The sequence below is a fragment of the Sphaeramia orbicularis genome, chromosome 19 (genome assembly GCF_902148855.1).
Source record: "Sphaeramia orbicularis chromosome 19, fSphaOr1.1, whole genome shotgun sequence".
In the NCBI taxonomy this organism is placed as follows: domain Eukaryota; kingdom Metazoa; phylum Chordata; class Actinopteri; order Kurtiformes; family Apogonidae; genus Sphaeramia; species Sphaeramia orbicularis.
Window position 1 is genome coordinate 28439882 of NC_043975.1, and position 15154 is coordinate 28455035.

The window sequence follows — 15154 nt, forward strand, 5'->3', positions numbered from 1 at the left end:
TAATTTAATTTTTTTACACTAAAACAAACACAAAAAATTGGAGGTGCCATTACTTATAGGTAATTATGTTAGGTTTTTACTGATCTGATCCACTTGAGATTCAGTTAGTCTGTATGTGGCTCCTGAACTAAAATGATTTTAACACCCTTGAGAGTTAATATCTTCAGTGTAATTTTTTGCATTTCACAAATTCCTCCCACAGGCTGGATTGGACCCTTTGGCGAGCCGGTTTTGATGCCTGTGAATTAGATCTATATACATTGTTTAGCTACATCTCTATAAGTTGTACCATGTGTGGCTGGAGTAAAACCCTGCACATGTAGCCATTCACCAGGACTGGAATAAGTGCACCATAGTTGTATTTTCCCCACTCTTTCACTTTTCTATCATATTTTCACGCCTAAACACTCATCTCTCTTCCATAACTTTCTTTAGGCAGTCCACTATGTCCTCACCGCTGGCCCAAGGAACCACATTAGCCTTGAACTTGGTCGGCTGGTTCTGCTGCATCTCCTGCAGCAGCCTGTGCATGGGGAAGTCCCTCCTGGGAAAGGCCGTGTCCCTGGGCCCCAGAGCTAGAGAGGGACAGATATCATTGGCCCCATCTCCGATATAGAACACCCTCTGAAAGGACGCACCCCCACGCTCCTTCTGCCGACCTGCCAGATACTCCCGAAGGATCACCTGCTTGCACATGTTGTCAGGACAACGGGAACATGAGTGGGAGTGGAAAGGGAGCAGTACAAGGTGGCCGGATGCGTCAAAACTTGCCGGGTTTGTGAAAATCTTCCTGAATAGGTGACACACTCCAGCGTGCTCTAACCACGTCTTGATGAAATACATGTTGGCATCAGAGACCACCACCAGCTCAAAGTCCTGCTGGTGGCTCTGCAGATATTGGAGGAGGGCCAGTAGACCAGGAGTGGGCGCGATCTTCTCCACCGCTGAATGGATGGATTCTTTGGACACACCCTGCTCTGCCATATACGCCAAAACCTGCTGCATGTGCTCATTGTAGTGCCCTTCCCTGTAGCTGTTTTTAAGCCAATCGGGAAGCTGCTGGCCTGGCAGAGCTCGCACCACTGCATCATCGCTGCTTTCATTGATGATGGTCTCATCAAAGTCAAACAAAACCAGAAAGCGATGCTCCTGGGGTGTAGCATGGGTTAAATTTGACAGAGCTGTCATCTTTGGTCTGTGGTGAAACTTGTAGATGGTCCCAGTCTGGAAAAAAACAGGAGGTGGGAGAATTACACACTCATGTTACAGCCTCATTTTTCATTTTCAGGACAACAGGCTCTGTGTGGCACACTACTGTTTTATTACAGCCTTCTCTAAAAATAAGAAGCTAATGTCAGGAGTTAGCAATTAGACACCAACACCCCCGTATCCAGGATTCAATTAAAATGCAACAGAGACCCACAAAGAGCTGAGGAAACATCAGAATGTATAAATACTCTTAATTAGGCCATAAGCTGTGGGGGAAACATATGTTTACAAGAGGAGAGGAAGGGAGTAGAGGTTCAATTAAACAAAAGGAACACGAGGAGCACATAAACAGGATGTTCATCCAACTTGGTAAAAAAACAACCTATAGAAAAAGCCCAATGTCTGCCCCGTTCAGCTTCCAGTGTTGTAGGTATGTTGTAACTTGAGTGAAGACAGTTGTTATGTTACTGCATAGTTTCACCATAAGTGGAGCAACTCAATGTATGAGAACCAGAGCAGCAGCGGTGGTGGAATTTGGTTCAATCTAGAAGAACTATGAATATTTCACTGACATGTCAGATAAAAACATTCATCTGACAGCTGCAGTAACTACAGTCGCAGAAAAAAAATTAGACCACTCTTGTTTTCTTCAGTTTCTTGTTCATTTTAATGCCTGGTACAACTAAAGGTACATTTGTTTGGATAAATATAATGATAACAACAAAAATAGCTCAGAACAGTTTAATTTCAGAGCTGATATCGAGCCATTTTCCATGGTTTTCTTGATAAAAAACCAAAATCATTTAAGTTCTTACATCAACGGCTATGGCATTGTACTGACAAAAACAATGATTTAAGGCATTCCTTGTTTTGTGTTTTTTCAACTGTAAATAGTATCTATAGCTTTTTCAATTTGTCTTCATTTTTTTTGATTTTGCACTTCTTCTGGTATTGTGTGCTTTTCTTGTGTGCTTTTTGTGCTTCACTGGTGTAACCTGGAATTTCCCCTTGTGGGACAAATAAAGGCATATCTTATCTTATCTTATCTTATCTTATCTTATCTTATCTTATCTTATCTTATCTTATCTTATCTTATCTTATCTTATGTCTGTTTTAGTCACATGATACATACAGGAGTTAGTACTTGATTGCATAACCACTGTTTTTGATGACTTTTGATTGGTCTAATCATTTTTTCTGTGACTGTATTTAATATGACGTAGTGACCGCATTGACTGAACATGTAAAGACAGACTGCACGTAAAAGCCGGCATTTTATAATGATATAATGTTATGTGGGGCTCTTAAAAATAATGTATTGGAAACAGCAGTTTTGGTCTCTTACAAGTGTCCAACATTTTCACTAAGTTTGTGGCAGATTTAGGTGCATTTATGAGAGATTTAGGGGTCCTACTACATAAAAAATATACTTTTAAATGAAAAAATACAAACTTTTACATAATTATGGGCTACTATCCCAAAAGCAGGTGGAGATCATAAAAACAATATAAAAATTGGATGCTGTTTTGTATGATTTGTGTTGTTTTAGGTGCTCATAACTGCAATCAAACTGGTAAATACAATTTGCAGAATAGAAAATTATTAACAATAATAATAACAAATTGCATTTATAAAGCACTTTTCATTCAGCAGAATCTCAAAGTGCTACAGCGAAAACACATTTCCAATAAAAAAAAAAAAAAAAAAAAAAAGATAAAAATACTGTATTAGGAATGAAAGACTAGGCGAATAAAACAGAGCATCAAGGTGGTCCATAAAAAGTCTGTCTAAACAGGAATGTTTTTAGCCCCTTTTTGAAGGAGTCCAGTGACTGAGGAGCTCTTAGGTGGTCAGGGAGGGAGTTCCAGATATGGGGGGTGGCAGAGGAGAAGCCCTGGTCAAATTAGATGTATTATTAACATCTCACTGTACATGCAGGCGTATTTAGAATAATACATTAACCCTTTCATGTATACTGGTCACTACAGTGGACAGTTATTCTACAGCTGTTCTCTTTTTTATTTATGGATTTTTTATTTTATTTTATTTTATTTATTTTTTTTTACACATATCTGTATTAAAGTTTTAAGACACTACATATCTTTTCTGACATGAATTGGTAACATGTAGATCTCCCCTGAGCATAAATTCCCAGAATCAAAAGCCCTCCCGATAGTTTTCACACAATTTACAATTTTACAATTTCAGTAAACACATGTTTCTGTGCGTCAGAAATTAAACATGTGGTATCCAGCTGAGTGGACATTTTTGCAACTTTATGAAAAATAGGTTCATAAGATTTTTTTTTTCATTCTTTTTTTTTTTTTTTAATGTATTTTTATTTTATTTATTTATTTTATTTTATTTTTCAGAGGAAAATTTTCAATCCCATTGTTTTTTTTTTCATGCCTAAAGAGGAATAAAAACACTCGGGAAAAATTTTTTGATTAAGGTTCTCATAATTCGTGCATGAAAGTATTAATAAAAACAAAGGGGTGAGAGCTAATAAGCTATGCCTCTTCTAACTCCTTTTCGAATATGACTTCCTTTTTTTTTTTTTCTTGTTTGTGTGTATTGTTATTTTTTTGCTTCCTTGAATTTTCATTTCTATATTATGTCGTGCAAATAAGTCATTTAGTAGCAATCAGGAAGCTTGTACCATTTCCATATTTAAAATCAAATAAATAAATAAATAAATATATGTATTTAGTAGCAGCATGATCTTTCAGGTTTATTATGCTTTATGATGGTCATGTTCAGAATAGTATACAGTGTGTGTAGACTTGGACTTGGACATACCAGCTGTCTAAACCATCTCATTCTTGCAGAGAGCATCTATTAATAGCCCTCCAAAAGTCCAACTTAGTACTAAATATGTCAATACTTCATTCTCAGTCCTACACGAGGAGTTGAAAATGTCCTTATTAATGATATTTAACTGTGACCTGACTGCTATTTACCAATCAGAGTGAGTGGTTTGTGGATGTTGATGCTGAAAATACCTCCACTGTCATTGGGAGCAGATCGGTTGGATTTGTGCTCAGAAATGTAAAGGACTGGTTTTGGCTGCACAGACGCATTGTGCCAAGTGCGCGTACGCCCGCTCTCCCTCAGCAGCTCCATTATTTATAGCACATATTTACACACTAAGCGGTCTAATTTTAACCCCCGGGCGCTATTTGTGTAGGAGAGGTTACCAGTGAGAGTCCTTAGCACGGCTCTGTCACAAGTCATCAATCTGACCTTGTATGGAACGGCACAGATTAAAAGGCGCAATGGAAGCGGCGAAAGCGCAGAGGACAAAAGAGGAGAACATGGAGTGAAGAAGAGAGAGAGAAAAGCAGGCCTACCAGTGCAGGGCATATGTGCAGGAGGATAGGCTAGGTACCCGGCTCCGGCAACCGCATCCCCGTGACGCGGCAAGATTTTTTAAAGGAGACTCCCACAGCAGCACAGAGGGTATTCCCATTTAAAGCCGCCGTGTCGACTCCCCACAGTGGAACAGACGCACTTCCACCAGGACCTTCACAGTAAAAGCAGAGCAGGAACAACAGCCGCACACTGGTTTAATGACAATAATAATAATAATAATAATAATAATAATAATAATAATAATAATAATAATAATAATAACCCTCCGGTATCCCGTCCAGTAAGGCCCTTACTAAACACCAAGTGTGCCTTTTTGGCACACTCGTGGAATAATGTCAATACAATTTTCATACAGTTTGTTTTTAATTCTTTTACAGTTCTTTATATTTCATCAACTTGAGCCGTAAATAAAAATACCAAATACTCAATAACTGTCACTTTTTTTTTTTTAACCCTTTAAATGCTGTGTTTGTAATGTAAACAAACCATTTTTTGGATGCAAAAAAACACACAAAAATATTTTTTTTCAATATACTACATAAAAAGTGGATCACATATTATTTGATTTTTGCAGCCTGGCATATGTTGATGATTAACTCCTACATTGGTTAATTTACATTATTATTTTTGGCGCTTAGTCAAATGTTCAAAAATACTAGCATCTGTCACCAAGTGTGCGAAAAATGCACACCTATAAATCAAACTATTAAATATTTTATATTGATTAATTTTTCTGCTCTAATTTGATTTTATTTTTGTAAATCAAGGTCAGCCCTAATCATACATATCAAATGGAAGAAATAGTGCGTTTTAGGCACACTTGGCAGACAGATGCTAGTCTTGTAATTTTCTTTTGTTTACAATGTGCACATTTTAGTTGGTGGCCAGAATTTTAAAGATCGTGCAAAAATGAACAACTTTTGAATTCTAACCTTATTTAAATTGTGAAAAATAATATGAAGTTTTTTAACACAAAGTGCAAAGTGTGCCTAAAAGGTGCACCCGGATACCAGAGGGATAATAATAAAAACACAATTTATTGGTCAGTTTATTTTATCTGTCACTCAGGATACAAATGACCACTCCAATGAATGTTTTTTATTATCCAAGACGAGAACAAACGCTATTAAAAGAACAAATGCGATGGAAGATCCTGAGATCCAGCAATAGTCCTCTGTAAGGGAAAAGAGGTTCACAGCTTTATATAATAATAATAATAATAATAATAATGATGATGATGATGATGATGATGATGATAATGATAATAATAATAATAATAATAATAATAATAATATTTCTTCTAATAAAGAAATCAGATTTGAGCAGTAAAGGAGACTGAACACAAAGACAAGTGCGAATGCATTCTTATTCTGTATTCATAGTCATACATTATCTGTCATGTAATTTATGTCAGTTATTTATACGATTAAACAACTAAAAAGACCTACTTAATTTAGTTTTTTCTTTTGCCTGTTAATTCATTTTATTATATTTGTCAGTTAAGTACAGAGGTGCATTTATTTATCACATTAATCCCCTATTTGGATAATCAATGAATCAGTTTGAGTTATTTATATTTGACTTTTTTTGGATTCTTGAATTGTAAATATTTTTTGGTTTCTTTACCCACTGTCACGTTCAGCTGAATGTCTTTAGTGTATCGTTCAAACAAAACATTGAAGACATTATCTTGAGCTTTGATCAACATCTCTCAACATTTTCATGGAAAAAAATAATCGTATTAAATTTTAATGCATAAAAATGAAGTATCAGAAGTGGACTGAAATTTGAATATAATGCTTTTTGGTCAAATAAACAGTATTTTCTGCTCAGTGTGCATATTAGTCAACTTTTACAGATATACAGTATGAATACACAGTGTTCTGCCCTCAGAATTCTTCCAGCTGTCATGTTGTTTCACAGTTGTTGAGTCCAGCCTCTCCCACGCTGTAATTAGATGACACACTGTCATTTGTGGCCAGTTTTATCACCCCTTTATGCCATAAAGGTGCCTACTGTGTTACATTTACAGTTAGTTTTTAGACTTGCATTAGCACTGAAGAGGGAGTATTCTCTGACATGCTAAAACTTTAGGCCACAAATAGGTTTGTTGTTTTAAAAGAGTATAATGATTTTATAATTTATGGATGCAATTCTTAGTGTCTGTAACGAGACACATCTGAAATATAGAATATTAAAAACAAGAATTTCGCCAAAACCTGAATTATCAGGTATTTAGTGTGATCTTTGTACTAACCATATGCAGACATTATGAGATTTACTGAACTAATCTTCAAGCTTTATTCAACATATGTCCACAGTTTCTTATTTACTGGCCTACTTTTTATTATGAGATTACACTAAATACTGCCACATAGTTTACATTTTTGTGACTTTTTAATGCAAGCACAATATTTCCCTCAAATTTTTGTCTGGTTTACAGTGAATCCAGTGCAGACAGTGTGTGTGTGTGTGTGTGTGTGTGTGTGTGTGTGTGTGTGTATATATATATATATATATATATTTTTTTTTTTAAGTTCAAATTTTTATTCAAAACAGTCTCACAACATATTACACAGGACATCATTGATACAAAGTACACTGTTCTTTAAAAAAAAAGTAAGAAAAAAGAGTGTCAATATTGCTCACAGAAAGAAAGAAAAAAAGTAATTTGGGAATCTTTGTTGCATGAATATTATCATATAATTATAGAATTTCCAGTGCAAAACATAAAAGAGGAGTAATTTGTGAAAATCAGTGCTTTTCATGGTCATCCTACATTTGCAGAACAATAACATGAACAGTAATAAAGATTATATATGTAATCAAACATACTTACATTTACTTACACACACTCACATTTATCTACATGTATAAATGATTGTGGGCATGTCCATCAAACACACACATGCAAAAAAAAAAAACAAAAAATAAGCTTGTATATATAGCCAACCACACTTCAAGGAAATAAGACAAGGAGAATCAAATACAGATACATATATATGTATAAACACAAAGTAAAATTAATAATCGTAATACCAAAAAAAAAAAAAAAAAAAAAAGAAAGGGGCTGAAAGAGCCTAACAGTGTACATGTACATTTGGTATTTGGATAATCAAGTATAAAAGACAACTATGAACATAAGAGTATTTTTGTCGTATTTTAATAGAGACTGAGAACTAGATATTATGCTCATTACAACCATGTAAAAACACAGACTTGTGCCCCGTACTGTATGTTATGCATGTAATTCTGAATGCACAAGTCATCCCTTTGACTCATGTTGGAAACGTCTGTCTAAAAATAAATGGTGGCATTTCTGCAGTTCCTGACTAAGCAGGAGTTACACATACTGTAAAAGTCTGGCATCTGCGTCAGACAGCTTAGAGTTAAACAAAGGACATTTTCTAATTTAAGTTGAATATCTACTGTGCAAAGGTCACATAATGAGATAAACAACCACAGGTACAATCTTTACTGATAGAGAAAGAGGATAAAAAGCAAAAAAGTAAGCACATCAGAACATCTGTGCCACCCCACCCTTTTTATACACACTGTAGTCCACATTCTCTGGTGTATTTGGCATCTCTCAGCTTCTATTGTGATCATTTCTATAACAAGTTGACACAACACAACTTTTAAATGAATTTTTTCTCCATTTAACATTTCCTAAGTGATTTATTATTATTTATTACAATATTATCCTCTGCATTTAGCATTTTGTGTTGAAAATTAGGTATTCTCCTATATTTAATTTACTGATTATGTAGATGCTCATTAAAGCTCAGTGTAAATTCAAAGGTTATCACATAAAAACTGAGGAAAAAGTAAAATTTTTAGCACATTGTATCATTAACTGAACATTAATACAAGCGTCTATAACTACTGTCATTTATCAAACCACATGGGTTTTGCTTGTGAGTCAGTGTTGTGGAAAATAGTGGTGTTTATTTCATCTGAACGTCCAAATGAGTCACATCTGTTGACAATGAAAAGCAGAGAAACTTCTTTTTACCTGAATTATTAAAATGTATTGCTAAGCTTAGAGGTTCAAAATATATTAAACATTTTAGATCAGTAGATGCTTTTTGTTGCTGGCTGTTTAGATATGTGAGGTTTTAGTGAATATATAGCTCCAGGACTTTTGTTGTATTAACTAGTTAACCCTTTCATGCACAGTGGTCACTCCAGTGGACAGTTATTCTACAGCTGTTCTCTTGTATATTCATGGGTTTTGTTGTTTTAGTTCCATATCAGCCAACACAGTAGACGCTCATGCATCATCCCATACACTGCAATTCAGTCCATTACTGTAACTTTGCTGTTCTTGATAAACCTAATCTGCAGTGACCTGTTTGGGTGTAAAGCAATTGTTAATTGTTATTAGACTGTAATTAACGGCTGTTTTTTTTTTCCACAAAAAGTTTTTGTGTTTTTTTTTCATATTATCTCCATGAAGTGAATAATAAATAGTATTACAGTATGTTAAAATGTGAGAAACATTTGATTAGCAGCATTAAAAATGTTCTTATTGCATAGTTTTTCATATCACTTTCTGATATTAGGTTTTAAATACATGTTTCTAAATACATGTTTCTTTGCTTCAAAAATTAAATGCATGATCTCCAGCTGAGTGAACATTTTTGTAACTCCTTAAAAAAAAAGCCTTGATCGCATTGTTTTTTTTTTTTCATGCCTAAAGAGGAACAAAAACACTAAGGAAAAATATATTGACAAAGGTTCCATAATTCATGCATGAAAGGATTAAAGTTATTTAAATGTTGAGCCACAGTAAAAGAGGAATGGATTGGAATCATAAAAGAAATATACCCTAACCCTAATTTCTGGTGGAAGACAATCCTCCATTTTGATACAGCAGCTCCCCAACGTATACATCTACAAGAGAATGGGTTTAACTCCAGGGGAATATTAGTGTCAGAGCTACCAGATCTACTTCAAAACACTGTCTGCACATGACAATACATTCAGTTTACAGGTTCTATCAGTGGAACATTAATAAATCTGTTGTATAAATGTACATAAGGTAATATATATGTGGAATAATACTTTATCATATATCAGCAAACCATCAGCAAACCAGCAATTTTGTCATTTGTTTTCCAATTAATCTGATTAAAATATATAACACATTTAGCACATGTAATCTCTGAGGCAGATCATTTCTAAAAAACTGTAGACCAGTGTATATGTTAAGTGTCTCTCTGCTCCCCTCTCTCTCTTTGTGCTTTAACCAAAAGGCGAATAACCAAACAATGTGTTTTATATCTAACTAGAAGCACTCGGAGAGCGCAGACCTCCGCCAAGGCTGATCAGTGGCCCCCCCCGTGGGCCCCCCCACCCCCGATCACCACCAAAATTTAATCATTTCTTCCTTATCCCATTTCCAACAAACCCTGAAAATTTCATCCAAATCTGTCCATAACTTTTTGAGTTATGTTGCACACTAATGGACAGACAGACAAACAAACAAACAAACAAACAAACAAACAAACAAACAGACAAACAGACAAACAAACCCTGGCAAAAACATAACCTCCTTGGCGGAGGTAAAAAGAGATACAAACTGGTACATTTATCCAATTTACAACATCATTGTAAAAGAATATTTGGTTGCTGTGGAAAATGAGGTTACACAAGTTGATCTTACACTCTTACCTGAATCTGGACCTTTTTTATTTATTTTTTTTTTTTTAGAAAAAAACCCCCAAAACAATCTTATGTTCATGATGAGGCTGGCTGTCTGCACGCGCACACACACACACACACACACACACACACACACACACACACACTAGGAGTTAATGGTCATCCAGTCAGTTACCCAGTCGGATAAAGACAGTAGCACCTTATCTTTAATCTGAACACATGCACAGACACAACAGCAGCTTCTCTCAGTCCAGTTCAAACAGAGGACAGAGGTGGACTGAACCACATGGAACATTTCCTAGCTAGAAAAAACATCAGCTAACAGCATAAACAGGGATCTGCCTGGGAGCCCTGAGTATTGTAAAGAGGAGTTGGTAACGTTATTTATCTTGTTGCTTTTTTTTTTTTTTTTTTTTTGGGGGGGGGGGGGGGGGTTGGTACATTTGTTGTATGGTTTGTTTGTATATGTTGTGTCTGTGTAGTTCCCTGTGTATGGGTACATGTTTGTGTAAATGTATAATTTGAAATAAAGAAAAAATAAATAAATAAACAGGGATCTACGTTTCAATGCAGCAAAAATAAGGACTGGTGTTGATAATAATGTGTTGGTATTAAGCAGTGTTGGGCAAGCTACTTGGAAAATGTAGTGAGCTTAACTACCAGAATGAAGCTTCACTACACAGAAGCTACCACCCAGTCAAATGTAGCAGCTCAGTTACACAAACACCGCAGAAGTAGCTCACTACATGTGAAGCTACTTTAAGTTGCGCCAACTTAACACGGCAATAAACATAAGAAACTACATGTTTAAATTACCAAATACATGCAAAGTCACTTCCATTGGGTTATCAATATGCCAGAGTGACTATAATTACAGACCAAAAATTACTAACCAAATACTGACATCCGCAGACCAGGCAGTTAACAATGCTCACTATGGTCCAGTTGGAGTTCAAAGTCTCGTGGAAGCGGAGGACAGTAAACAGAATATTTTGGATGGCTGTGCAGGCAGGGACTCACTAAAAACCAGGCGTTTCACCCAGGGGTGGGGCTCTACATCCACACACATTGTGGACATCGTGGACAGGGCACTTTTGAGTTTATCTGATTGGCTTTGATGTGTGGAAGAGAATAATTTATTTAAGGTGAAATATGAACAAGGATGCATTGTCAACTTCAGATTTAAGAATTTAATTTAAACAAATGTTCAGAAACAACTGTGACCCCATTGTTTGCCTCATGTTGAATACATTTACATTCATGCAGCTGCTTGTGTGATCAGTAAAACCTACAAACTACTCCTGATTAAGTCATGTTAATTTTATAATAGTGAACAAATACTCCTGATGGATTTTTGGGTAAACTAAATAGAGTAGTCTGACATGTCACTGTTTCTAAAACATGTGTTTGTCTGGACTAAAAAAAAAACAAAACAAAGAAAGCAAAAATTGAGAGTATCCCCACTTCTCCAGGAACCACTGTACCGCTGACAAACTGGTTCCTTTAGTCCAGTGTTTGTCAAACTGGGGGGTGTGAAGTTTCAGGGGGGTCATGGGATCAGTCCTGGATGTTTTTTTGGTTCTTCAGGTTAGAACATGTATCAGGTGGAACTAATGTTTGATGTTTGGAGCACCCTGGACTCATTTTACAGACATCCACCAAACCAGTCTACTGCCATGGTGATCTGTCACTAGACTGGACAGAGTTTAGGTTTGGACAATGGACAAGGACTGGACTGGAAAAGACACATGGGACATGTTTGTATTTTGGACCAGTTTGGACAGCTTGGGCCATAATGTTCTGAGATGTGCAATGGAAACGGGCTCACTGACCCACTGATATTGGTCACATGTTCATCTTTGGTACCAAAATTTGTTTGTTCTAAAAAAAAAAGTAACTTTATTGTCATAGTTGTAAGGTAATTGCACATTTCCTGTTTTTATTTGGGAAAAAAATACTGTCTCAGTGAGCAGTCTGGTTGAGTTTATTTAGCAAAAATCTCAGTTATTTTTCAGAGGGAATCCGGCTGTAGTGCTCTTTACTGTGGGTTTGGTGGCTCTGAAAAGAGCCTTTGTGCTGATCACTGTCCACATACCTCAGCCAACAGCCATGGGATGTTCTGCAGAACACCGGTTCCCTCTGCATTCAAGTGGACGCCGTCATCTGACAGGTGCTCCAGGTGAGACCAGGTACCGGTGTGGGTCTCATCTCCAACTCCGCCATGGAAACTCAGCCCCGCATGATGCTCCTGGTCCGCTCCATACCCTATCTGCTGTCCGTTCACTGGTACCGCCAGTAACCACGCGGGAGGATGTCAGAGAACAGGAAGTGGGAAAAGCTCCATCACTGCCCAGAGTTTGCTCTGCAGTCCATAAACGCGGGCACGGCGCTTCCAAGAATGTGCACGACGACGTTCCAGTAAGTCACGCCCACTCCGGGCGAGAGGTCTGGGTTACATTGAATCCTGTGCAGACAGTGTGTGTGTGTGTGTGTGTGTGTGTGTGTGTGTGTGTGTGTGTGTGTGCGCGCGCGCGCGCGCGTGTGTGTGCCCCGTTCTGAACTATCTGGAGTGCTTGTGTTGTGGATTATATAATTACATTTTCTAGTCTACAAACTGCTTCTCCACTGTGTTAAACCATATAAAAATAGGTCTGTGGTCGTTACCGCTACTTGATCAATAAAAGAGTTAAGCTACTGAAACGTTACTTGATTCAGGAAATAGTGACGTTACCACCAAGCTACTGAAAATTATAGTAAATTACTCGCTTCGCTACAAGTAGCGATGCTACTGCCCAACACTGGTATTAAGTGGTAGAAGTAAACACATGTGTCCAAGCCCGGATTAACCATATGGGCAACTGGGCAATTGCCCAGGGGCCCGCGATGTCTGAAGGGCCCTGGGTAGCTCGGGCATAACGAAAATATCTGGTTATCTTTTGCTTATAAATGAAACTGTCCGCTGTCCGGAGCCAATGCACTGCACAGAAACCCTGCTCCTGTCTGTGACCGTGAGCTGAGACCCTCTCCTCATTGGTCAGTCCAAAAAGCAAATCAGCTGTGACGCAAAAAACGATGTTTACATTGCACTTACTTTAACTCTCTTGTTGAATTCTGAGGTGACAAGTGGATTTCTGTTTAACTCTTTCTTCGCCAATGACGAGATTTTCCGTCAGTCCGTGTTTTCACTGTTATGCTATAGTTGGAGGTGTTGCGGATCATGTGAAATACTTTCCTTAGTCCAAAAACAAACAATTAAGCCGTTTTTCGGAAAAATGAAGGACCGGGTTTAACGTTCTCGCACTGGAGTCTCCGTATCCCATGGCAACGCATCCAGCGGCAGTCACTGAATGAGGAAGTGCAGACTGTGCAGGAACCGCACGCAGTTTCAAAAGCCTTAAAGATGATTATGGAGACAGAGTCTGACAATTCAGTATATGATGGAGCTACAGAAGAACCATTTAGAGATAGGAACGGAGAAACAGAAGGTGAGGGAGACGGACACGGAACACGGGAAACATGGAGCGGCTCAGGTCCGACACGGAGATGGGGGGGGGGGGGGGGGGGTTGGGTGTCACGGAGCAACACAGAAAAAATGACAGACAGGAGGAAGAGAGAAGAGACATTTGTAGGGGACATTCAAGGAGAAGACAGACAACCAGACGTGGGAGAAGATAAAGGACAGCTAGTGTTCATCTGTTAGAGTGAGTTCAGATTCAGACTGAGGACACAGATGTGATTCAGCTCCATAATGTCAGTGGGGAGACAGGTAAGACACTGTTTGATTTAGCTTTTGTATGAAATAAATAAATAAATACATATATTCATGCAAAGATAAATAACTACATGTCCATATAATTATTTACAGATCAAACACAGCAGCTGGTCCAACAAGGATGTGGTACAGCCAAGCAAAGGCCAGAAATCTGCAGTATTTAGTGAATTTGTTTCTTTTTTTCTTGAAAATGAGGAATATTGAAGTGTTTATATCAAAAAACTAAACTAATATGTTGTTACTTATAACTGATGTATGTCAAAGTGTAAAGTTTAGAAGGAACCTGGTGCTTTAGAAGATGTTTGGTCTAAAGTTTGGTGTGGATTCCTCTAACATTTTGTGGAATGATGGGATATCTTAGAGCTGTTTGTTATTATTATTATTGTTGTTATAATTATTTTAGTTTGTGATTTTGAATACAGTGTTACTGTTGGTAAAGAAGAAAGAGTCAAAAATGTAAATAGGAAATCAGTTTTATCTTGAAAATCAATGTCTTCGAAAAAATTCAATTTTCTCAGTTTTTTGCTCGAAATTCATTTTTTTTCCTGAAAATGACCAATATTCAAATATTCATATCTCACGAACGAATGAAGATAGAATAAAATCGTCTTTTGTGTTTAAAAGTTGAAGTTCTGTTCTTTCTTTTGATGTATTCAGTGTTCACATACTCCTAACACAACATTTTCAGTCAGCCTCCAAAGATTAGTGAAAATGACCAAAAAGGCTGGCGCTGGCTACCAACTCAATGGAAAATGCTCTGGAGGGGAAAGAGTTAAAATTCATATCTGAGTCTATCAGATTATGTTTGTGTTTTGTCTGTGGGCTTTTTCTGACGATTCAATACATTTGTGTTGGCAAAAAGTGTTCTTAAATATATACTGGATACTTTGGAAATGGTTTCTTATTTATTTTTTGTGAAAATGGAGGACACTTCCCTCTCTTTCTAATGTGGTGGATCAATTTTAGATTATACTGATGCTAATGTGTTTTGTTTTCATATCATCATATGCAAGTGAGTGGCCTTGACAAGAGGCTATAGTGGTGCACTTGTAGTTCTACGAGCATTTACACATTTGTACATCAAAATGCATTTGATGATAGTTAGATATTGAAGTATGGGGTATATTTACATAT

General features: G+C 37.0%; 1 protein-coding gene across 1 annotated transcript; it reads right to left on the bottom strand.

Annotated features, from left to right (window-relative positions):
• On the bottom strand, positions 1 to 4671 carry LOC115439337 (probable phosphatase phospho1). The gene is made up of 2 exons (XM_030163170.1): positions 4560 to 4671; positions 1 to 1224 (listed from the first exon to the last, which is right to left on the bottom strand). The coding sequence occupies exon 2, from the start codon at positions 1186 to 1188 to the stop codon at positions 409 to 411; it is 780 nt and encodes a 259-aa protein (XP_030019030.1). The 5' UTR covers positions 1189 to 1224; positions 4560 to 4671; the 3' UTR covers positions 1 to 408.
• Between the last annotated feature and the right edge of the window lie 10483 nt (positions 4672 to 15154).